Genomic DNA, 25804 nt, shown 5'->3' on the forward strand with positions numbered 1-25804 from the left:
ATCACTGACAACTCCTACACAATAAAATAATCATTAGTGAAAATGAGACCCTTTTTGTTTCAAAGAACAGAATTCTGTTTAAAACGATCACCAACACAAATCTGTGCACAGAATATAGCATTTAACTTAAACAATAAATAAAACTACAATGTACTGTAAAATTCCAGAATATTGCTTAATTATTTTCATTCTCTGACAAACTTATTCACTTAATTACCCTAGAGCATCAATGTGTTGCACAGCCATTTTATCAGAAAGCAGCAAAAATGAAATGTATGCTCTTATTTAAGTGTAACAATCTAATCACCTCGTAACCATGGTGAAGAATTGCAAATGGTTTATGAAATAGAATGCATCATTTTACATCTCTAAAATGGTATTTCCAGTATAAAAAATAGAATTAATAACAATATATCAAATGTTTTCATTACCGGTTTCTTGTTGTTTGTTAAAAGACAGAAACAGTTACATTTCAAATGTGCTAGTATTGTTATATTATCTCTATGAAATTTACTTTCCCCTGACCTTTCAGATCAGCCAATCAGACGCCTTGATGTCAAACTTGGTGACGGTGACGCCATGGGTAACCTGGTAACCACAGAGCCCAAGTCTCGTTAGTTAAATAGAAAACACAGAGTAAACATACTGTGAAAAATAGAATTTAAAAATGCTTTTTGATATAGTTTAAGCTCTTAAGACACCAAGGAAGCAAATGATAAAATGAAATTACGATGTAGGGCGTAGCTTTTTAAGGAAAACATCAAATACCACCACGACACGGGGCGCAACAGGTAACCTAACAACCACTCAAGCACTGTTGATAATATGCCAACGCAGAATATTTGGGGCTGCTTTTATAATATGTTTTTAATTACCTTTCCATAAAAGTTTGTTCTAAATAACTTAGTAATTTGAGTTCTTTGTGGGACTCTACTAACTGCAGACTGTGACGTTTTCATTGCGCTTAATTGGTTAAATAGAAAACACCTGTTAACTCTTCACAGTGCTACGCGAAAAAGATTCGAAAGTATCTAAGTATTGGTCTACTTCATTTGAGTTTAGATCTTCCAGAACGGGATGTCTTTGGCCAGCTTCTGCTTTCTGGATTTTCTGTGACAAGTAGAGGAATTTCTTCCTATTTTCTTTATGTGATAATTACCTGACAAACATTTCTTCAGTCCAGTTCAAAAGTTCAGAATTGTATCTTTGCTCAAGTTATAATTAAAGTAAGTCTTGAATGTTATTGTAATATTACACTAGTAAACAGACTTTGCAGAAGAAACTGAAGTCAAGAAGGATCAACGACATGGTAATCGCCAAACAGTTTTAATTGCATGCAGTGGCCTTATGGAGATGATTATTAGCTATGATGTGGCCCCTCATCTTTACCAAGCAAGGGGTGACAGTGGAGAGAAGTTATGACCTTTTAACACCAACTTCAGCTCAGCGGCTTTCAACCCTTTTTTAGCAAGTGCCCCTGAGAAATTCCTAAGTTTTCAAGTACCATCATATCATCAAACTTTAGAATATGGTGGCAAAAGCTTATGCATCAGTGAGCAAACTGATTAGATCTGTACTCTGCCATACAGTTTTGAATGAAATGACCCAAAATTAAGATGCTGAGAAGCCATCTATCCTGTCTATAAAATGCACCAACACAACATTGGATGCTGTATTTAATGTCTATTTGGACTGCATTTGTAGCCAAAAGGTTTTGGTTTAAGCCTTGATGGTTTCATGTAGTTGTAATGCTAATACTGTCATGTTGGCCCTCAAAAACTTAAAGCCCAATGTTTAAAGTAAACATATTGAACTATATTCACTATGTCACTGACATTCACATCCCTTTAAAGTCTTTACACCACAATGTATCTCTGTGGCATTTGACAAAATGTGGGAAAATTTAAGGGGTGGGAATTCTTTTTTCATGACACTGAATGTACTGAACATTTATATATTTTTTGTACTTAATAGGGTGCCAATCAAGAGAAGCTACAACTGGAAAAATATAATGTCTCATGTGATTAATAAATTATATTTGGACCTTTATTAATTGTTTGTAGTTCAGAAGTTGGGTTTGGTGGCCTACTCTACTGAGAGATTGACAGAAGATGAATGAACCCAGGTAACGACAAGGTCTATACTGCAAGAAGAATCAGCTAAACTGTGTGCTATACGCAGGGAGGAGTTTTGCCTTCAGGCTCAGGTATTCCCCAACACTATTTTACGTCTTCGTTTTCTGTGTCTGTTTTTAGGAAAAGCTGTGTTTCTTTGCACAAACGGACAGCAACTCACACAAAGAATTTTCCTTAGTCACCCTCTTTCCCCCACTGTTCTTGTATGTTCTAATCTGTGTGGACAACTGTACAAATTTGCCTATACTGCATTGGAACTCAACTGTGAGGCAATGATGTAGCAATCAGTGTGTTACTGTGAGGGTCATTCTGTCTTTTGCACCTTTCTGATCCCCTTTTAAGATGCCAATCTCCTCAAGAATGTGGGACTAGAAAAGCCAGCCTCACAAAGGACAGTTGCCATAGATGCACATGTAAATATTAGTTTAACTCAGGGCAAAAGAAAGCTAATTAGAGCCTGCTAACAAGGGAAAGTGACAAGAGAATCTTTGTTGAGTTTGCGTTTTCCTGCAAACTTTCAAACTATGACAATGCAATTGTGGAATAGTCTTGTACTTCGTTGACGTGATTGTTAAAACTGCTTACAACAGCAGTTGTTATGAGTCACTGACACTGAGTGGGATATTCACTCATTTATCAACTTTGTTTATTTTAACCCTCAATAAAAATGATTAAAAAGGGATTATTACAAAAGACTGTTTTTGTAATAAGAATATTAGATCAACAGAGTATTTTTGCAATTATGTATTTTATGTCCTTTTTATAGCAAGAGAGACTCAACGCTTCTCTGTAATTTAATAGGTTGTCAAAGGGTCTTGGAGATTGTGCACTACGGGGAGCCCTTTCACTGGTGATGGAGTGTGTTGGTCAGGCCAAAAACAATGGGAAATCAATATGCCTCCTCCTTGCACTCAAGAGGTCTGAGTAAACTGGTTTGTGTACTAAGCTTCATAGCTTTGGTTGTCTCCTTTCAGACGATAAAAGGCTCTGTCTCAAAGGTATGAGGAGGCAATAGTGCAGGTCCTATATAGCCTACAGGGGGTCATGCTGACTCCTTCAGTCTTATTGGACAATAGCACTGAAAGCTACAGACAGATATCTTTATATAGGTGCAAGTGTTTAAGTGTGTGTCTACATGTCTTTTCTCTCCTTTCTTAGATGTTTCTGTCTTGCTCTCATGTTTTCCACAGAAACTTTATGCAGGCCTTTGAGTGGTATTCTGGTAGGAAACGTGTAATTCATGACGCTGCTTGACTTTACAGACGTCACTGTGCTACCAGGTAAACCATAATATATAACAGTATAATTGATGATGATACTATTTCAGTGACCATAGGAACGAGACTCCACGTACTCATACCTGTTGAATTAGTTCAATTCTTTCTCATTACAATTGTATTTTATTAGAAACTTGTATAGTTTACATTTAATTATGAAGTAGCACATGGTTGTGAAGTTTAAGGAAAATTTGATATTTTTTCAGAAATAATTTATGTGTTTCACTTTGTTAGTTGAGTATGGAAATAAATACACTTTTCAGTGATATTCTAATTTATGGAGATGCAAATTTTAAAATTCTTTTAAAATTTTTGTTATGTTTGTTTTTTTAGGATTCAAGCATATTGGCGAGTCTATGTTGCTTGTAAAAAGTACAAAAATATCCAGAAAATCAAGTTCCCCAAAGACAAAAAGATGAGTCACCAGTTCTTGGAGCAAAGGGTAAGTTTGGTATTGAACTGCAGCAAGCATAATTTCAAAGCATATAGTCCTAGTAAAGTTTACAGACACTTTTAGTTGTTCAGCCACTCTTCTTGAAAGGCATTGCTAGCGTTCGACCATTTTAGATGCCTAATTTGTCTCTTTCAAGTCTAATTTTGATGTGTGTTTGTCATTTTGGTAAACCAAATTCAGTTAAATTTTTAACCATCTAAATCAAACAATCACCGAACACAACTTGAGAGTGAATAATGTTAAGTTCTCTCTTAAAATCGAAACTGCTGGAACAGAAGTGTGCCTGTGTAAAGGTAGTTTATAAAATCAACATTGAAGGAGAGAGCTCCTGAAAGATGCAGTTGCTCCAAAATCAATACATTTAAACCCATTTAAAAGTTGCAGCTGCCCTCATGGACAAGCCAAGTTACTTCTAGGTGGGGGTTTTTTTGTCCAGGAAGATAAAGACTGAGAAATTTGGTTTCAATGAGAAGAAGCAGTGGCTGTTTTTAGATCATATGGGTAGTTGCCTGAGGGAGGAATAAGAAAGGTAGGCCATAAGACCACATAAAAACATTGTATCTGTTAGCTGCTTCTAGAACAAGGTTTGAATGATAAGGGGAGAAATTCTGAAATGTCCAGCCAGAAACATTCCAGAAACTTGTTGACAGCAACCAGAAATGTATTTCTTACCAACATGTTGGGACATTTTATTTATGTTCTTGTCAATATGTGAAATTTTAACCACAGAAATTGCACAATAAAATCAAAAGTGTAGGAACTTACTAGCTTCTGAATACATGCACACTCATCTGCTCTTACTTCTGAAGCACTTTTTAATGATTTGCAAATGACATACTTTGTTCACCAATAACATAGTTTTGTGGTTTAGTTGAAACAATCTGGATCTTCCAGTTAGCACATCAGGACCCTTTCTGCTGTGCCTGTTTGGGTTGATTTTTATCTTCATTCATTGAAGAATGTCAGGAGGACTGCCCATATTCTGAAGATGAAAGACATTGAAGAGGTGGAAAAAAAGTCATATTTTTGGATACTTTATGCATTTAAATTTCTCATACTGGAAAGGATGGACATGATGGAGTGATACTGTCAAATCTCTGACCGTTTTTTAAAATAATTTCACTCTCAGGCTTCATGATACCCCATACGAAAAGGGAACATTGCCACCTAGTGAACCTGTCCAAGCTGAGATCTTCAATAAACAGCGACTACAGCGGTCAAGATTGCTCTCAACCATTTATCAGCTCTCTACGGAGGGGGAATAATTTCTTCTGAAAATTCACTCACTCACACCTCTTTATGACAGATGAAGCTCCAACAGATGGATGTTCAATGTCAAGTGAAGAGCAGGTGGTAGTTCATTCTGTGTGGAGTGTTGCAATCACACAGAGTGCTTTGCTTCAAAGAGGCTGATTAAGGAAATCGACATATGCATGAGGTCCAGACTTGTAATATGTTGCAAGGGTCAGAGTGTCCTACCCTCTCTCCCTTGTCAGTTTCCAACATCTCACCCATAAACCGTTCCCTCATGTGTCTCATAAACAAAGATGCAGCATTTACCGGGCCAATTAGCTCTGACCTAACGCTAAAACCCAACACATACGGCCGTGTACAGGTTCACATACTCAGGAAGGAGAAAGAATCATTTACTGTTGTCAGCTTCTTAATAGTCAAGTAGAGATCGACCACTTGAGATTCTGTTTTGGTCTCACTGCCATTTTTTCATTTTGCATTTTGAAAGCTCTACTTAGAACCTCCTTAATGTCCAACACTGCAAAAATGTGAATTCTTGCCATTTTTCAACTGGTCTTACAATTGTGATCAGGACTCTATATATAGGAGTGCTCTTAAAAATAATCTCTTATTGGTTAGCTCTTAGTCTTAAAATTTTATACATCCTTCAGAGTCTTAGTCTTGACTCGGTGTCAGTTTAGGTGGTCTTGACAAAACACAACGCATGTTAAATTCACCTGTGGGCTGTAGAGGGGGCATCAGGAGCACATTTTTATGTAACGAGAGAGTTATGTGATGTCACACAGCCAATGAGGCAAGAGCTCTTTTTCTATGAGTTCACAAATATGAGATTATTACTCATATTAATTTATCTTAATTAAACCAAACTGACTGCTGAGCATTGTTTTGCACATCCACTATGTTTCTGAAATACATATTCAACTTAATAAATACAGTAATGGGTATTTCTATACTCTTCTATTAATTTCAACATTCAGGATTGTGACTAAATGAATGCTCAGTATTGAACCATGTGATGATTAATTATTGATTGTTCTAAGACAGTGCTTGTCAGATGGTTAATGTTTGTGTTTTTGCAGATGGCTGTCATACAATCAGAATAATAAACAGTTTGAAATGTCAGATAATTGTACATTTTTGGGGATACTAGGTTAGTAGATTTCAGAAATATGCTTTGTTTTGTTTTGTTCAGTTGATTTAGATAATGCAATTTAACTGGTCAGCTAAAGTGGGCAGGAAAGCTAAAACATCTGGAAATGAAAAGTGAAAACTAAAAAGTTGGTTTTTAGCTACAGGGGCATTTTCTACATTTTATTTGTGTGACTCAAAAGTTGCTAAGTAGTGGGTGGTCAGTAGATCATCTCGTGTCTTTTGTCACAAAGGAGGACGATCTTCAAGAGTAGCGCAGCATGGCGCCGACAGGTGTGATTGACGTGATTTTTCAGGGGAAAGACTTATTTGCTTAGCTGACTGTAATGCAAACAGGCACGTCAGTGCTAAGCTGGGACCTGTGTGAGACGGGGAAACCTATTCTTTCAGTTTTCCTTGTGATAGCAGAGGGCAATAAAGCATCTTTGTATCATAAAGCCGCAGGTGTTCCCTGGGAGAAGATGGGAAAAACACCTTCATATAAGGCCAGCTTCAGTATTCTTATCAGCTTTTTCCAATGCACAGCTTTCAATTTTTGCTCAGCTACAGAGGTCCGACCCTGAGTCAACACATTAAGCGAGACACTACTGACATAGATGGATTGCAGCGAGATAACACCGCTGGGCCCACCTCTGCTTCCCCATTTCTGTGCCCTCTCTCATCCACTTCTAAAGTGGAACAAGGCAAAGTTCACCTCAGGCTGTGCTGTTTGCCCTGACTGTCGAAAAGTCAGCCAGAGACATAAAACCCTCCATTTGAATGGCTAAAACTTGTTTAATTAGTGATAAAAGCCTAGCTGTAAAGCAATTCTGATGTATCTCTGACTTAAGGCTTAAGGGAGAGCATTTGTGTGTGTGTGCGTGCGTGTGCGCGTGTGTGTGTCACAGAAAAGTAAGTTCGGATTTTGCAAGACTACTCTTTTTCTGTGTTATGCAGTTGCAATTGAAAGTTACAACTATTATTCCAATACTTGTTAAATGTTCATGTGTGCATGCAATACATGAACACATTCAGCGTTTTTGATATTGTCCGATAACAGTTACTGACAAGAGAAGGTAGAGATGCTATGTCAAACAACTGCACAAAATGAAATAATTTAAAAGCTATGGTTAAAATCTTTATTTGTAAGAATAGTAGTTGGAAAATTTGTCTTATTATATTCTATATTGATATATATGAAGATGAGTCATGTGCAGGCCCCTGTGTCTAGCGACATCAACCTTCCCATTAACTCTGACTAGGTATTTCTGTCCCCCTGCAAGTGTGTCCACAGCATTATGCTGCTGCTCCCATATTTCACTGTGAAGATTGAGCGTTCAGGATGAAACAGACCTTTTTTTGCATGATGGCCAAATATGTGTAGTTTTGGCCTCATCTGACCAGACCTCCTTCTTTCACCTTCTTATGTATGACTTGTGGCAAACATTTGTTTATTCATCAATGCTCTCTACCAACCAGACCTTCAGAAAACATCTGTATTCATACTGAGTTTGAATTGCACTCCAGGGGGTTGCATTTAGTCATCAAGGGAATCTGAAAGTTACTTGTTGCACAGAATTTTATTTAGTCCAATTAAAGGAAGCTGAATTCAAATTCAGTTTTTAATTTGTAAAACATTGTTGAGAACCATGCACTGTTTTACCTCTGTCTCACAATTATAGAGGTAAACCAGTTATATATCACTAGTATTAATCTATCACTTAAGTGTTCAGAATGTGACAAAATGTTGAAAGCTTACAGTGCTAGATGCATGTGATTTTAGAGCAGTTAGTTCTGCAGAATGCTAAAAAAAATAATAAAATACCGTTTGTGACTGAACGGGAGAAACCCCTCAGTGAAGACTATTTAAATGATTAGCACCACAATATGTTCTTTTTTTTTATTATTGGTTTTCATTAATTCTCCATGTTAGTTGGAGACATGACAGTATTGATCTGGCTGTTTAACAACTACAACCTGTCAGCATGCCTCAGCCATTACAATAAACTCACAATCAACCGTCGCTGAAAACACAGCTCCATTGTGTATCAGAATGAAGCATTCTCATCCTTTGTGCCACTAAAATGGTTTTTCTAATTAGTCGCAGGAACTGAATGACAGCTTTGTCCGATACTGTCACACCGACACGGAGGCTTTTCTGAGTGATATCGACCGTTCGCTGTCATCAAGCAGACGGGTCTTCGAACAGCTGGAGAGAAAAGGCGTCTCAGAACCTCGGGAGAACGAGTGGGAGCGACTGAAGAGCCAGGTCGGAAACAAGACACAGTTGGTCATAAAATCCTGGATTCTTTTTCCAACCTTGCCTTCCTCCTAACATGTTAAAGCTTGCAATGAGACAAGAGCTTCAAAGCTGCTGCATAAAGAGCTCGGATCTCCACAGATGTGATCATTCAGTTTACAATGTGAATGTAGATATGTGGGAGTAGTAGTCTTTTGTTTACTAAAAACAGAAGCAAGTCTGATAGTGCACAGCAGACTTTTTATTCATAGCCTGGACTGCTACCGGGGAGCTGAAAAGACATTAAGATGTACTGCTCCTTAAGGCTTCATTGTGGGCTTTCTTTACCAACAGTGCCGTTTTTCCATTCAGGAGACTTGGGTGTGTGCAAAAAAAAAAAATAGATGTCTTTATTTCTCTTTATCTGGTGTGAAAAGGTTGAGCACGAGGCAGGAGTGGCTCAACCTTGACACGAAGCCTCAAATGGTGAATGTGCTTTCAACACTTTGCCTTGTACCCTTTTGCATGGGTGCAAACTCTATAAAGTGGAGTGCAGCTCACTATGAAACATTTAACAGCAAGACACATTGGCCTCTAAATACAGGAAGCTGACACTGGTTAATCATTGGTGAAGCTGTGCTTGTTTATAAGCACAACTCAGCTTGCAAAAGTGTTTGTCCCCTGAAACCTTTATAGATTTTGTCATGTTACAGACACAAACTACTACGTGTTTACTTGGGATTTTTGTGATAGGCTAACACAAAGCAGAGTATGATTTTGAGGTGGAAGGAAATGAAAAAAGATATAACATGCGTTTGTACTTAGCCCGTGTGTTACCCCTTGTATAAATCCAATGTAACCAATGGCTTTCAAAAGTCACACATTGAGTGTATTTTAATGTAAGTGGACCACAAAGGTTTTTTAGAGAACATTTTGGACAGTTTGTCACAATGTAGTATGAGGTACATAATACCTACATGGAAAACACCAAGTTTGACAAAAAAAAAACAAGACAAAAAAAAAAAGAGTTCATCTCAATCGGATGTAAACCATCAACATCCATATTGCTCATATTTTTGAGATTTGATCGGCAGTCCTAATTTTACACATTTTAAAAGAGTTTACTTTCTCAAACTGGGACAAGAGCCACAATTAATTGAAACGGAGTAATACAAAGTATTCACAGAGTGATATTTATTCAAATTAAACGTAATTTGAGCATTGTCGATTATTTCCATAATTCATCAAAATATTTTACCAAGTTAACTAAATCCATTTGCAACAATTATGTACACTACATGTGAATAAAAAAAACGTCAGGATTTTACATCCAAAAGAGCTAAATAATGTAAAAAACATATGTCCACCGAAGGTCACATAGAACTCAAACACCCAGACAAAATAAAAGCAAGTAAACATTTTCCTTTTATTTGCAAACACACAAACAACAAAAATACCATTTATCAAACTGAGAAATCGTAAAAAATACATTCACAAAACATGTACCAAAATTTACATGCAGAGATTAACAGACGAATGGATAGAAATTAAAGTTACACCTGCAGCACAGAACGACTTGACACCTTCATTCAAACACAGACAATATGGACTATAAAACCAAAAAATCATTTAAAAGGAAAAGTGGTCCAATATTTATATGTGAAGTTTTATTTTTCCCCAAGAAATACCGAAAAGTCCACTTTCTTTAAGTTAATGGAACTGTTATTTTATTTCAATACTTCACTAAATTTCAGCTTGCGCATAAGAAAAGAGGAAAATCTTTACTTTGACTCATTCATCTGCCTCTCTCACAAGGAAAAGTGTTTAAATCTTAACAAATTCACATCACTTTTTATCTTCAGAATTCACATCTTCACATCATTCTAGAACCAATAAAATACAAACAAAAACAAAATATATCTGGCAGAACAGAAAGTTATTTGTTTTTCATTATTGAGAAATATTACTGGATGCCCTTTGTCATATTTTTGCGTACTGTATGACATTGCCAGTGTATATATAAAAAAAAAAATTAGCGCTGTACATTTTCTTTTGTTCAAGTCTTGAATGCATATATAACTTCAGATTTCTATTTGTCATGACAAAGAAAAACAATGCCACTCTTCATCCAAGTAGAATCATTCCAACCAATGCAAGAAATTGCTAAAAAATGAAGCTCCTTCCTTAACATTAATAGTGGAAAAAAAAAAGTAACATATAGCTGGCTTTGAAGCAGAAACTCGGTAGCAGAAAGGATCACAGTACGGCTGTGCAAAGAGACCAATTACCATCACATCACGCCTACAAGATGTTTTGTCATAAGGCATTCGAGGTGATTGTGAAGACAAAGAAAATCACAGTTCAGAAGATTACGCAGCAATGCAACAAAATGTAGAGGGACGCCTGAGTTACCAAGTCTTTCTCTTGGCTACAAAGCTGGCTCGCTTGTGGTTCTCCGTGAACTCATAGAACAAACTGTGTGTGATTTACAGATGTTGGTCCTGTAGCAAAACCTTCGTTCACTTGCACTTCTTTATTGTCTTTAAATTATATTTCACTACAAACAAATTGTGGACAGCCCCTCTAAATTACTGGTAAATCAAATTGTTCACTTCCACAATCTTCTAAGGGAGCCAAATGCAAATCCATCTGTTTATTGGATATCTACTATCCTTAGCTCTGCAAAGGGTGAGGTCAATGCAAACAGATACATCTGTGCAGCAATATTCCAAGCCTACCATGTCTGAATTTTATAACACATATGATTAAAATAATATCAAAGATGCTTTCTGTAAAACCTTCAGCGGGCTCAGTGAAAACTGATTATTTACATCCAAACATTGGAATAAGATCTGAAACAAATTATTATATACATGTAAGTACAACATTTACAAAACAGTTTCGTGTGCGTGCCTGTTTTTTTTTGTTTTTGTTTTTTTGAAAGAGCAAAAATTATGCAAGATGTGCATCAATAAAAAAAAAATTACAAGTAAAACAAAACTACAGATTCCCTTCAGATGAACTAGAGTTTTCCAATCAGTGAGATTTGGCTTGGTTTTAAAAACAGCCAATTTTTGATTGGCTTAAATCAAATCAGGAGCACCTTAAAAAAAAAAAAAAAGGAAAAAAAAGTGTCCTCCTTCATACAAACTGACATCATCAAAAAGTTAAAGCCCACTTGCATAAAGCCAGATAAAAACACATACGACAGAAAAATTACAACAAGATAAGACGTTCAGACCTGACAGGTGCAATGCATAAAATGCAACCCATAATACGGTGCAGCATTCTGCACTGGCTCTGTTCAGTGGGAATAAAACACAAGTTACCATGTTTCAAAAAGCAGTTTGTCAGTTTTTTTTCTTATTTTGAGTTTAAAGAAGAAAAAGAAAAATTGAAATCCTCTCATGCTTGCATCACTAATAAAAACAAAAAAAACAAAAAACAAACAAAAAACAAACATTTATTCTGAGTTTCTCACCAACATTAAAAAAAAAAAAAGAATTTAAATACCTTTGTAATTGAATGGTTGGTTTCTACTTCAGCAACTGATTTAAGACTTTGATAAAGAAACGGAACCAAGCAGAAACTGCTTTTATCTAGTGCAAAGGTAGGAGTTGCAAAAGGAAGTAAGGTGACGATGACGGGTGCAAGAATGCCCCAGAAGCAAGAGATGGGTAGTTTAAAGTCACAGTCGAGGTTAGCATCAAGGTCAGTCCATTGATGGCAGTCTTTTTCACTCCTCTGTCTCCGCCCTGGCTCTGTCCCAGCTTCCATCAGAGACGCAGAGGATGGAATGTCACGAAGCTAAATTGCTCTCAGCCTCCATTTGCAGCAACAGTCAGACACTGCCTGGGTTTATTAAGTTCCTTCCTATCCTTTTCACCTTTCAACACTCAGACAGTACTGTTGAAATCTTCCTGTGGCTCTGCTAGCATGTGTGTGTGCGTGCGTGCTGATCCATCGTCCCTTTCACAGAGTTTTCTGATGCCCATTGGCCGAGAGCTTCCCAGATTCGGGGTCTGCGGGGCTGTTTGACAGTTGCAATTTATCCAGACCTGGGCGGTGGGAGATAAGGCAGAGAAATCTCATTAAAAAGCCTTAGACTTTCATTTAGGCAGAGGTATTGATGTTCTTTTCTCTCCTCAGTGCCTCTATCTGACATTTTCTAACCCCATTCCGTCCTGTGTATCAAACATTCAGGGATAGTCACACCAAGTCTTTAAATGCAGCTCACTGCTCTTTATTTTTTTATTATTTGGGGGGGTTTCTTTATAGGTCATTTAATCTGAAAAATAAATAAAAGCACAAGTGCATCTCAGTAAATTGTAAAAATCACCTAAAAAACTTTATTTATTTCAGCAATTGTAGTCAATAAGTAAAACTTTTAGCTTATTGCTAATATGCAATTCAGAGTCTCAGAAAATTTTTAATTAAATAAGGCTAGAAAAAACATTTTTATTACAGATATGTCATATATGTCTTTGTACTGCCGAATATATACATAGGAGCCACAGCAATTAATGCAAAAAGCTGTGGCTCCTTTTGCATTAATTGTTGGATCAGTAGTCAGTCCTCAATGGCTAATTTCCTGCACGTCTTAAGATTTCAATGCAACTGTGGCTATATTCACTGATTGTGCACCTTGTTCTACCACACATTCGTCCTTCCACTTAATGTTCTGTGAACATGCTTGGAATCCGAAAGCCAGCTTATTTAGCAGTGGCTATCGGTGTCTTATCTCGTTTGTGGAGGGCGTCATAAACAAATTATAAATCAGCTGGACTGAGAAGTCAGCAGTCTTTCCCATAATTATGTAGACCATTTTGTATTTTAAAAATTCATTTTATCTATTATGTAATATTATGAGAAATTGAATGTTGGGTTTTGATAAGCTGTAAGCCATAATTATAAAAAATTTACAGAAATTAAACCCTGAAATATATTTTTCTGTGAGGAATCAACATTAAATATGAGTTTAATCATTTTTTTCTACTGAAATACATTAACTTTTCATTTATTATCTACTATAATGCACCTGTGGATTGTCAATGTTCCAGAACAAAATAAGATTAGGCTTAAGAGACATTTACCTAGGGCCTTCAGGAGTTCTTCTCGCACTGCCGAGGTGAATTTTCTCACAAGACAAAGAGTTGTCACAACAGCAAAAAGCAAGTTGTATGAGAGGACGATGTAGAAGTTTCCCAGCCAATTAAATCTCCCAAAGTCCCCCAAGAGATCAAACCTGGTGATACCTGTGAAGGACAAACAGAACTGTCAAATAGTTTTTCCCCCCCCATAGTGTTCAAAAGACAAAATCCACAAAGGGAATGCATACAACTTATTTTGTCAATGCCAGTTTTGAAATGTGAGGTTCTGTGTTCATAAGCAGGATTTTTTTCCTTATTGGTGAAAAGCACTGAGGCTTCTGGAAAATGCAGCCATATCTTTTCTCCCTGCAGTTTGACAGATCTTTCTGCAGAAGCTTATCTCTTTCAACAAGTGAAAACACTCATTCTGAAAGCTGAATCACATACAAAAACAATTTTTTGTCTCCACAATCTTGTGTATGGTAAGTGATTTGTAACATTTATTTTATCCCCTTTTTAAAACATTTTTAAAAATCCTTTTTAATCCTCTCTGCTTACACATTAAAACATATAAAACTTTAATAACTTCATTTTTTTATTATAACCTTCAAGATATGTAAACAGATTTCAAATACATTCAGGATACAAAATACATTTTGGAAGTCATGGGCTTTTTAACCATATCAAAGTAAATTGTGGTTTTCAAAAGTTAGTTTTAGAAGTGCTACAGTTTTTCCCCGTAGCGTTCCAACTGTTTAAAGTTTGTTTGATGAGATGCCAGGAAAAAGTATCAGAGTACTGAAAACACACTACTAGTTCCTCACTAACATGACATAATATCTGTTTGCAAATACTATTGGTCACAAAAATAAAAGGAAAAAAAGAAGAAATGTTACAAATCACTTGCTATTAAGCTGCAGCTCCAAGAGATAATTGTGGGCAGTAAAGTCTTTCTGCATATTACTGGATACCATTTCTAAAGAGATAGGCCACCAAATATCATCTCCAAGTAAGTTTGTGTTTTTGCACATATGAATACAGTAAGGACCGCTATAATTGTAATCATTTTTAGAATTATTTTAACTTTGGTGCATCATCCGGAGCAGCTTTGTTTTGCCATAAGGCAACACAATATTGGGCTTCGTTCACACTGCAGCCTGAAGTGACTCAATTCCAATTTTTTTTTTTTTTTTACATAATGCGAACTGCATCCGATCTTTTCATGACAGTCTGAACAGCACAGGTCGGATTCTTTTCGAATGTGACCCATATCTGACTCGTATCCGATTCAAATGCGACCTAACGTTCAGGTCGCGTTCATCCGAACTGAACGTCACTGATTCTCACCAAATCTCACTATTCTGCGTCCTGATACGTGCAAACAGGAAGAAAAACAACAACCATGACGGATTATATGAGGATTAAGTTGCTAATATGCAGCTCCAGCCGGACAACAACTTCAAATATGTAAGCTAAGCTCCACCATTAGCAACCATGTTTACTTCCGCAAACAATAAGCACTTCTTCTTTTTATGGCGGTTGGCAGAACAATGAGAACCCTGACACCATTGCGCCCTCTACTGTGCATGCGGGACACTTTCAGGTAATTTGCTTGTTCACGCTGCAGAACACATACCTGTCGCATGTTTGGCAGTGTGAACGGCCCCGGCAAAAAAAAAAAATCCGATCTGACAAAAAAAAATCGGAATTGTGCCACTTCAGGTTGCAGTGTGAACACAGCCTTGGTTTACAGGTGCAAAGTGTCCACTGTTTTCTATGTGCAAGCAGCTTTACTGTAAACTGTAAAACACGATAATATATACACTTGAAAACTACTATAAAATTTTGTAATTATTTAAGTCCATGCAGTAGAATCAAAATAAATGTGAAACTTATTTTAGCAGCAGTTGTGATGATTGTTCCAACTTCTGGTTGAGTTTGGTCATTTTTTTTAATTATTTTGTGTAAATACAGTTACCTAGTGGTAAATCTATTTTTTTTAATTGTATTGTTTTCATGCTGCCATGTTTAGCCTGGATATGCATGTTTGGCAACGGTCAAAAATAGATGAGTTAAAGGCTTTTACATATTGGCGCTTCGGGAGGTAGAAATTACTCTGCAATTAATTAAAGGTGGTTTGCAGCTTAAACTGTCCTCTAGTAATAAATAAATGTACAGTTAGTCTTGCAGGTCCCTTTTAGATCCAACATGAATGTTAAATCTTCTGGTTGAGTTGATCATGTCAAATTTCTACTGCAGCCATCACTGTTGCTTTTCCTCCCAGCCTGTTTATCTTTATGTTGCCGACTCTCGTTTTTGTATAGTTGAACAACGAAATCTTGTCAGTAAGGATTTACAACGTATTTTAAAAGATACTTATGCTGTCAATTGGATGATAAAATAGTTTTATTTAATATGATAAATTGATCAAGCAAACCATCAGTTCAAATCTGCGTTTCATAACACTTTCATATCTGATCTCGTCTGTAATTTGTATGCAGGAATCATATTCTGACGTGTCAGACCGAAGAAGCCCCAGTCTCTGGGCACTACTTCTCCTGTAACATCTTCACAATCTCTGTCGTCAATTAGATTGAGCTATTGATTCAGTGTCTGCAGAGATGTATTTGCAGCCGCAGTAAGCAGTTTGGCAGGCATCGCAGACCTTTAACAAAATTGCCCATGAAGAGGCAGGGAGAAAAATGACGGAGACCTCAGTCGATGCAGCTAGCCACTGTGGTCTGGCCAAATTTGTTTCTAATACCAAAGGTTCTGATCCTGGTTTGGTAATTTGAGAAAATCTGATTAAGAGTTTTAAAAAATTGATTTTTAAAATGACCAGAGCATATCGTGGAGAGTTGCAGACATTTATCTGCATGCTGCTGGTTACACATCCAAAAGGCATCCATCTGTTTGATCGGGATCATCTTTAGATTGTTTAAGTCTTTACTGAAACACTTTAGGACTAATCAGCTGCTTGTACATGTTAACAAATATGAAACCTGTGCCAGAAAACATCCCCATTTTTTTTTTCTTAAGCATTTCTTCATCTTAGGAAGGATCTCAGAGTTAGCTCGGGTCTTCACCAAAGCACAGGCTAGTAAGACATTTTTATCCTATGGTCAGTTTTAAATTAAAAAAAGCACTGTGTCACAGTTTTTAAACAAAAAATAAAAATTCAATGCATAACATAATTAACCTTGGAAAGAAAAACAACAATTGAACAACAACAAAAATCATTCAATTTTATGTCTTAACACACCCCATTTTCCATACTAAGTCTTAAATCATGTTTAGGTTCATCTTAAATGTTTTATCCACTTTTTGCTTCCTTCATTTGTTTGTTTCCTCAGAAATGAGCCAGTAACATTCAAATGCTATGTAACTAGCAGTTCTGGTAAACACATGTGTAAACACAAAAACTACAAGCCCCATGCAGCAAAATAGCAAAACATACAGCCTGTTGGATTTTATCCTTCCAGGTGAACCTGCTACACCAAAACCTTACTTATTGCACATTTATTAAAATTTTCATGTTACTTTATCTACTACAACCTTCATCATGGAAAAGTCTATCTTTAAAGCAGTTTGGCTTATAAAACACCTCATGAAGCGGTGAAAAACTCAGAAAAAACTCACTCAAGCACTTTTTATGGCTTCTCATTGAAAGGGGTTTAAACTGTAGGAACAATTTGGCAGATAACTGGAGAGATTTTGAAACATATTTATTGGTAACTTTGGTGTAAGATTTAAACTCTAGATTTAGGGTGGTAGATTACTGTTATCTGAAACCATATTAGAAAATGTATATATTGATCGACCTTGTTTTAGGATTTCTCAAATCTCCATAGCAACCCTGACTACAGACAATAAGACACAGCAAGTCTCTGAGTCAACCTTATTAAAGTTCAATAGATTCATAACCCAACCACTCTGCATCCTGGGAACTGGTTATAATATGCATCTGATGTAACTCATCTGTCACTCCTCTATAAAGATGACATATATTCTACACGGCTTTGTACTGTGATGCACTTCTTTCCCCCCACTGGAAAGTACACAAAAAACACCTCATAAACACACAAAAACTTTTTTTCCCCCTTCTCTCCTAACATCTCACTTCGTCACACTCAACTCTCAATGACTTTTTTTTTTTTTTTATCTTTCAGTGGGAGGCCTTTTTTCCTTTTCAGCTCAGTCTCATGCATCTATTCCTTTCATTTATTCAGCGTCACAAAGCAGAACCTGTTGATATTTTGTAAAGCTCCCAGTGACTCACTGTATGCTTGCTCCATCCCATTCTGCAGCCGGTCACACAACACGCACACAGAATAGGGCTATTTAAACAGCTGGGCTCTACATGTTTATTACTGCCATTATGATGGTGCCACTCCTGGCATTTCTAGCCCTTCTGTTCTACTGTCGCTATAGAAAGTTTCAGTAAATTCAGCCTAAATGACCTCATGTTGATGGTTCATCTACAAGTGTTTGTTTTTGTTATTAACAGGGTCTTGAAAAAGCAGTCATAACACTTGAACCTTTCCATATTTTGCTTTGCCTCAAACTTTAATGTATTTTAAAGGGGAGAGGAAGGAAAAAATAGTGGCAGCATCATGCTGTGGGGATGCTTTGCTTTAGTATGTGTAGAAAATCTATATAGAATTGATAGTAAGATGGACAGAGTTAAAACAAAGGGTAGTCCTATTAGAAAACTTGTGAGAGGACGCAGTTAGAGGTTTATCTTGCAGGGGGACAATGAGACAAAACCAACAGTCAGAGGAATGATGGAATGATTTAGTTCAAAGTATATTAATGTTTTAGACTGGTCCAGGTGATGTCCAGAACTAAATTCAACTGAGAATTTGTAATAATGCCCAATAATGCTTAAAAATAAACTTAGTGTGCACTAATTAAAAGGATAAAGTAGGTAGAGATCTGTATGAAATGTGTGTGCAAATTATTGTACATCAAAACATCTTCAATAATGGATATTTTGGACGTGAACCGTTTTCTATTTTGTTTTCTTGTGCTGGTGGATCAAATTTCTACCACTCAAATTCAAGTTGGTGGTTGCACAAAAGCAGTCCAGGGGCCGCAAATGGCCCACCGGCCACACTTTGGACATCCCTGATTTAACACATTAAATCCCAACAAAATAAGTTTCAGTTTGTGATTGGAGTATGACAATAATTGAAAAAGATCGAGGAAGATGAACCATTTTATTGTTTGAAGTTAGATCATTAGGTATCATCTCAAAACTTAAATTTACCTTTAAAACTCAAATCTACACATCAGCAGCCGTAAAATGATTTATTTAACTTCTTCAAAGGAAAAGATGGAACGTTTATACATGTGGTTCATTTATTTAGGTTAAATCATGCCAAAGAAAGATAAACCAAACAAGTTTAAATATGTGTAGTCAATCTTGTCAGGCTGTTTTGTCTAATTTCTGGTTGAAAATTCAAAGAAACTGCCAATTTACAAAAATGATTCTAATTCAAGCAGGCAATAAACTTACCAAGAGTTCTGGACATCACTGGTAGAGCTGAGCTCAGGACCAAGATGGACACACAGCAGCCGATGATCTAAAAATATGACAAAATGGTCCCATTTTAGTTTCCAGGTCGCCCAAGCACATAATGTACACTTTATATGTGGAGGAAGGAAAGCACTTGATAGTTCCAGTGCTGATATGCCCACACACATACACACCACTTGATGTTAAATTGGTTCCACATATTAGACAATTAGTACCTCTGAAGTTGCTCATTACCAGGTTCCCTCTATTGTCATTTCAAGCCCTTTCACTGAAGCGTCATGGCTAGTTAACAAGCTGCACCACTCCCAAACTCATTAACAAGTGAAAAGGTGCCCCTATAGGCTGAACAGAGCACACATCCTCAACCCCCTAAAATCCCCAGCCTCCCTCTGATGTATAAGAAAGGAGCTTGCACTTTGTCAGTGTTTACGCAACCCACAAACAAATATTGGACAGATCGACGAAAGCTGTTGTGAAGCTTTGAAGGGTAGGAATTCAGGGAAAAAGGAGGTAGAGGACAAAAAAAAAGGGAACAGATGAAACTGCAGGAGTCCCCAAACACATCAGCACCTCTGGAGTAATTTCAACACCTTTGCCCTCCACTTGAGCCCATCTTTACCGTTGTCATGGTTGTGTCATCCTTCCTGGGAGTGAGTCCCTCAAAGACACGCAGGCTGTAGAATCCGACGACGGAAGACACCATCAAGTAGCTGTTCAGCAAATCAATCAAGGAACTGAAAACGCTTTGCTGCAAAGAAGCTTTATTGAGTCTTTTATATGTGTGCCTGGATTGCTCCTTTTCAACTATCATAAAAGGTGATGAAACAACACAACATGTTCCCGGAAGGTGTTTGGCTGAGCAATGCCCTAAGTAAACAAGCCAGCTGTTGCTCTTGGTCATGGAGCATACGACAAACAAAGGGGAGGTCACTTGAAGGATACAACATGAGGATGATCTCCACCACCGCCTGAATTACGCCAAATGTGGACAAAGACGTGTTCCCAATGCCTCGCTCCTGGACGACAGAGAGACAAAGAAAAAATGCACAGTTAGCTCTCGTCGAATAGAGCACCCCTTTAAACACATCCAAAATGAAACAAAAGGTTTACGATAACTCTAGTTTATTGGGAGGAAAATACTGAATTACAGAAATCTTGCAAAGTCGATACGTGTTGCTCAACGAGTTTCCCTACAGAATCGGAATAAAAACCTGCTAAATAATGAATAGAAGAAGATGAAAGAGGCTCCTACAATATATGAACAGGTGTTCAAACAAAAAACACCTTATTGCTTATGGTAAGAAGCGTAGACAGGCTGAAAGCATGCCAAAAACATAAAAACAACAAAACAAATACTTAAGCAAACAGACTACAGGTCCCTCCCCCTCAACCCCCGACCTTCCCTCCACCTCAAAGATCTTTGGAAATCAGAGCAAGACAAACATCTACATACTCTGAACATTCCAAGCAGCTGTTTTGTTATATGATTAATATTTGCTTTTGTTAAGTCTTGGCACAAGAACTGACCTTTCAAAGTGAATTATATGCAGCAACTTAATTACTTTATTGAACTAAACTGTTTAAAACTCAGAGTCAAGCTTAGAAAATCTGAAATTAAAGCACCTACATTAAAAAGAAAAAAAGCAAACATGTAGTTGTCTTTGCTGATCCAGAAAATCATTAAACATTTCATATCCATTTATTCTGGTTTTTATGGGATTTTACTGAAAAATGCTACTGAAGAAAGAAAGAAAAAAAAAAACAGTCTGGCACGTTGTTTCATGCCTCTTAATGCAACTGTCATCTTTGGGAGCTTACTGCAAAGCCATGCTGCAGAGTTCTTACTCTATTACACGGATAATTTAGTAGAGCTGATGTCATTTATTATTGCAGGAATGGCGAGCATGCATTTGGTTATGTGTGCTGTCAATATGCACAAATATAAAAACTCACAGAAGCTAGCTTTAGATAAGAATTGTCAGGTCTTACTACAACTAAGCCTGTTTGTAGGAGGAGTGATGTACATCTTTGACTAACTCATACAAAATAATTTAAAGAAGAAGGTATGACCACAACAATAAAATCATTAACAGGTGAAATGAATCATTTGTTTAATCACAGTATCTCAGACTAGTTTCTAAACATGTCTCAAACAATAATGCTGCAAAAGTTGCTTTAAAATGGCAGACATGTTGACACAATCACAACTGAACAGGTATTATTACCAAAATTCACACCTGGGATTTCTCAGTTAGGATCACAATAATCATACCATATATAAAAAATATAACCATTATTACACAGTCAAATGTCAGATCAGCAACCGAGGGAGTGTATACTTTTAGTAGTTTGTATTGTGATGTCATTCCCAGTTTCACCCAATTCAACTGATACAACTCAGTCTGAATCCTGGCTCTGAGGATAAAAACAACACAACACACACAGTAGGCCCATAATAAACAGCAGCTTTATGGCCTGTGCTATAATCCACATGCTGTGTGCAGGCTGTAACCCACCTCAAGACATTTATGCTTGGGAGCTGCACGTGTATTTATTAATGAGTTTATACACTAATATCCAGAAAGTGTGCTGCAAAAAGCCAGGTTTGATAGCAAAGTAGGCAGGTTGTTTGGATTTTAGATTGTGTCACAATAATTACAGCATTTGAAATGAATTGAGCAGCTAGTTATTTTTTATTTTATTTACCACATCCATTTGAAAATATAAAGATTTTTAATACTACTTGTACGGAAATTGCCATAAACCTGAAGGTTAAGTGTCCATTTTACTAGAATACAACATTTTTGTGTCAGCTAGCAACGGAAAGGACCTGCAGTAACATCTTTACTAGTCCCTCTCAGAGTTTGTTCATAAAGCCATTAAATGCTGCTCTCTTTAATGGAAGTAGCAGCAGCTTTACATGTTCTCTCTTTTTACTCTCCTGTTCTGTAAAGCCGAGTGGGACACTGCTCAGTATGTCGAAGACTGCAGCAGGACGCTCAGTTAGAAAGGAAGACAAACGTTGACAGGGCACTTTCATTGTGTGCGCTCCGTATAACAATTAGCATATCAGGGGTTCATTTGACTTTCCCACAGTCTGAGGCTTTGCTCGGGTCGTGGCGCGTCCGGATGTCAAACCAGATGTTTTTCAACTTTCTTTCCACCATCCAATCAAACTTTGGGCAGAGGGAATTTTTGTGCCAGAGGGGGAGAGTGAATTAATGTGTAGGTTACATAGGTAAACAGATGGATTTCATATCAGTATTGATTGTTTAAGAGGACGTGACACCCCCTTCTTCTGGCCCTGTGAGATTAGATCAGAGGTGTGGCATTCATCCAGTTGAACAGACTCATAACTCGTTTTAATTGGGCCAAACTATCAGGGAGGACAGGTTCGAGCCACATGACGCACGTAATTTTGGGGGGGGATTTTCGCAGATGTGTCAAGTCAAAGCAAACATCATCTCAATAAAATAATTGGAATGTGGAGGGCAGCCCTGTCAGTTGCCCGCCAGACGCAAAAACATAATGTGGGAGAAATAGGATACATAATGTTGCCTCCTTTTCCAGACAAGAATACAACCGCAAACGCACGCACATGCGCGCAAGTGCACGCGTGCATGCACCTCTGAGTGCTGATGAGGTGAGATACAGAAATCTTTAAACAGCTTTCTTGTTAGGTGAAGATGAAAATCTCCAAGAGTCATTCCACTCTCTCAGCCTCACACTAAAAGTCCTCCACTTGGCCCTGTTTGTCTTTGCGGCAAGGAGGAAAAGCAGCTTTATTCAGTCACTGTGGACATGAGACGCGTAACAAGCTCATTGAGTCTGCAGGCTGCTGTGAAATGACTCTGAATGAACTTCCAAAACAAAACCGGCAACACATGGTTCGGGCCAGATTACCATCTTGTTGAGCTCTTTCTTCCGAGGTGCACCTGAGCATATCCGGAATTTGATTTATGTCTCCGCTGAGGGCATGGCAGGTCCGACTGGCGTGCTCCTTTGCAGTTTACATTCTGGGTGTGCGATAGTGTGTGTGTGTGCGTGTGTGAGAGAAAGAGCTGAAAATGTACTGCAGTTAGAGGGCTTACCGTGGATCCCTTGGGCATGGCCGTCTCATCCACTAGAAGGTAGAGGATGTTCAGCGCCACCATAATAACAGAGATTGTCTGCAAACACAAAGGAAGATATAGATTTGTTTACATACAGCGTAAGGTAATTGTTCCATTTCTTTCAGAATTTGCCATTGTGATATACTTAACTTGCTGATTTGCAGGAATGGTGAGGTATAATAACTATTTTGTCATTGTAAACCACTCCAACATAAAACTTAAAAAAAAAAAAAGCTAAACAACGAGAAGTAGGTAGGACTGTGACGCACGTGCCATGCTTCACCCTTCTCTTTTTCTAGTGGTATTAGATGGCATAAACAGCATCTTTCACACTGTAATTTATACAAAATCCCAGTTATTGCAAGTGGCTAATCAGCACTGTTTAAAACAACTATTAGATAAAAGTAGTTTCCCCACCCAGACTCTGTGGGAAAAGTTGAGTTTGGAGGTGACTGTGTTAGTCCCAGTGGCCACCAGCCAGGCTGCAGACGCCGAGAGCAAACAGAGCTTAATGACAGGTCAGCCTCAGCACTTACCGTTCCTGCGAGCAGGATCAGCATCACCATGGGATACAACAAGTTCTTCTCCCATCCTGATGCTTTCTTTCTTCTCTCTAACAAACAGCAAAGTGCAAAGTTACTCTTAAAGACGCTGGGACTCGTTTACCAAACGTGTAAGATGCAAAAATAAGTATAGTCATTTTCACATTCATTTTGAGATAGACTACTCTGGACTTGACTGAGAGTTGTTTATGTTTAATTATGATATAATTAAACATATATATATATATATATATATATATATATATATATATATATATATATATATATATATATATATATATATATATATAAATACAGATTTTTTTCTGACATTTCACTTTAAAAATAAAAATAAAGGGACAATCCTACAGCAGGTCACACACATTAGTTTATATTGGTGTCATCCATACTAATGAAACATGTTTATTTCCCAGTGATTTCAAGTGATACTGGAAATTATATTTGATGAAAATTCATTGGAGAACTTTGCAATTTAGAGAAATGGACCACAGAAACGTGTCAAATGTTTCGACTCTGTTGGACAGCACGGACTTCAAACTTTATAAAAGTGGTGTTTTTATATTGGTTTTGTTGTTATTTACTTCAAAATAAAGCCAGAAATAAGATTGATGATTTCCGCCTTATTTTGTGGGGTCTAAATGTATCACATTTCGAAACAACCAATGAAAATGTGTTGACGGTCTGTTGCTGGGTAGAACGGAGACACGCGGAAAGAGAAGAGGGGGGGGGGAATTTGGATACGGCAAGAGACTAGGGTGCAGCGATGCTGGGGATTTTACTGAGTGTTTCGATGGGTTTTTTAGGCTATAAGTGTGTTAGAGTTTGTGGTGTGTGTAGGGTTAGTAGTAGTTTAGCTAGCTATCGCTACATGGCTTCATAGCGAGCGCTGACGCACAGAGAAGAGAGACTGGGATGGCCAGTTAGACCTCGACTGCAAAGGGTTAATGGCTGATCAGCTGCACAGTGATCTTTTTAAATTACAAATCTGTGGCTGATAATCATGTAATTGCACACATGAGGATCAAACAGATTTGCATTTATAAAGAGTGAACACGTCACCTCAAATCTGACCTTTCACACACATTAAACCACCTCTTATTGGATGGTAGAGGTTTACTCATTAATGGAAATAAATCTGATTGATGGTAAATAAATCCTTAGTCTAAGAAAGATACCAAATCTCTTTTACTTCTTTAAATTTATGAGAAAGTTTGCTTGGTCTGAATTCCTTAATCAGAACTGATTTATGGTTAATTGTGTGATGAGACAAATTGCATATAGTTTAGCATAGCACACCAGATGCTACACTATAAAATCAATAATGCATGCGAATGTCATAACATAACCCTAGAGCCGCAGTTGAGGAGGGAAAATTTGGCATCCAGAACAGATTTGTTTTTGGACAATAAGATATTTCAGTGGGAGATTGGGGAAGCTTGAACTTGGACTGAGGCCACTGTGGAGTCATGCATTGGCTTATTAACGTAGAGAAGTCTCATATCAGCTGCACTGAATCAACTGTAGGAACTCTTTTGTACATGGTTAAGAAACTTTGTGGCTTTGTTTCGGTCTGTGCCGATTTACAAATGAAGACGCTGGACATTTGTGTCTGGAAAGTACACAATCCTGCCCTTGTAAGACAACCAATATATCTTTTTTTTGTTTGTTTTTGTCTCCCCTTTTGTTTATTCATGTCATACAAGCTGTAGACGAGGTCATCGAAACAGTTACTGAACAGGAGTGGGAAGTTATTTTAAGCAACTCCTGTTCCCAGCCACTACATTTATCAACCATATACATGCTGATATTCTGTGGTATATGCATATTTCATAAATCATGCATGGAAGAAATTCTGCAATCATTTTTGTGCCCAAATCTAAGCAGTGAAGAGTGCAACTTCACCACTTTAATATGTTAATCTGAAACCACACGACGTCTAACTGTACTGAGAAGGTTCATATTGTTTATTTTAGTGAATCATATTGCAGGTCATGCACACCAAACGCATCTCAC

General features: G+C 37.4%; 3 protein-coding genes across 4 annotated transcripts in view; 2 read left to right on the forward strand and 1 right to left on the reverse strand.

Moving 5' to 3' along the window:
- The first annotated feature begins 556 nt into the window (after nt 1–556).
- rnf32 (ring finger protein 32) lies at nt 557–8648 on the forward strand. Of its 2 annotated transcripts, XM_081601360.1 has the most exons (5): nt 557–791; nt 2064–2125; nt 3398–3415; nt 3746–3854; nt 8350–8648. In XM_081601360.1, exons 2-5 carry the CDS (start codon nt 2112–2114, stop codon nt 8581–8583), a joined length of 375 nt encoding a protein of 124 aa, XP_081457486.1. In that variant the 5' UTR covers nt 557–791; nt 2064–2111; the 3' UTR covers nt 8584–8648. The 2 variants fall into 2 exon arrangements, 1 of the variants encoding a protein (XP_081457486.1); XR_014085255.1 differs by lacking the exon at nt 8350–8648 and having other exon boundaries at nt 2064–2206; nt 3326–3415; nt 3746–3763.
- nom1 (nucleolar protein with MIF4G domain 1) overlaps nt 8431–25804 on the forward strand; it is a 53389-nt gene continuing 36015 nt past the window's right edge. The window contains exon 1 of the mRNA XM_008396744.3: nt 8431–8517. The gene's annotated coding sequence lies outside the window, so the exon portion shown is untranslated. The remainder of the gene's footprint in view (nt 8518–25804) is intronic.
- The window catches only part of lmbr1 (limb development membrane protein 1), a 40207-nt gene continuing 24292 nt past the window's right edge, over nt 9890–25804 (reverse strand). The window contains exons 11-17 of the mRNA XM_008396743.3: nt 23765–23841; nt 23208–23285; nt 20059–20132; nt 19736–19826; nt 19096–19162; nt 13581–13742; nt 9890–12545 (exon numbers count right to left, since the gene is read on the reverse strand). Coding sequence (XP_008394965.1) covers nt 12460–12545; nt 13581–13742; nt 19096–19162; nt 19736–19826; nt 20059–20132; nt 23208–23285; nt 23765–23841 — 635 coding nt within the window. The 3' untranslated portion in view covers nt 9890–12459. The remainder of the gene's footprint in view (nt 12546–13580; nt 13743–19095; nt 19163–19735; nt 19827–20058; nt 20133–23207; nt 23286–23764; nt 23842–25804) is intronic.

This window comes from Poecilia reticulata, chromosome 20 (assembly GCF_904066995.2).
Source record: "Poecilia reticulata chromosome 20, P_reticulata-male-v2, whole genome shotgun sequence".
Lineage (NCBI taxonomy): Eukaryota > Metazoa > Chordata > Actinopteri > Cyprinodontiformes > Poeciliidae > Poecilia > Poecilia reticulata.

What these genes read in the sequence shown, in the direction of transcription:
- rnf32 (XM_081601360.1), top strand. An exon ending in ACCAGTTCTTGGAGCAAAGG is followed by an intron (nt 3,855 to 8,349) that starts GTAAGTTTGGTA and finishes TTTTCTAATTAG; the next exon opens with TCGCAGGAACTGAATGACAG.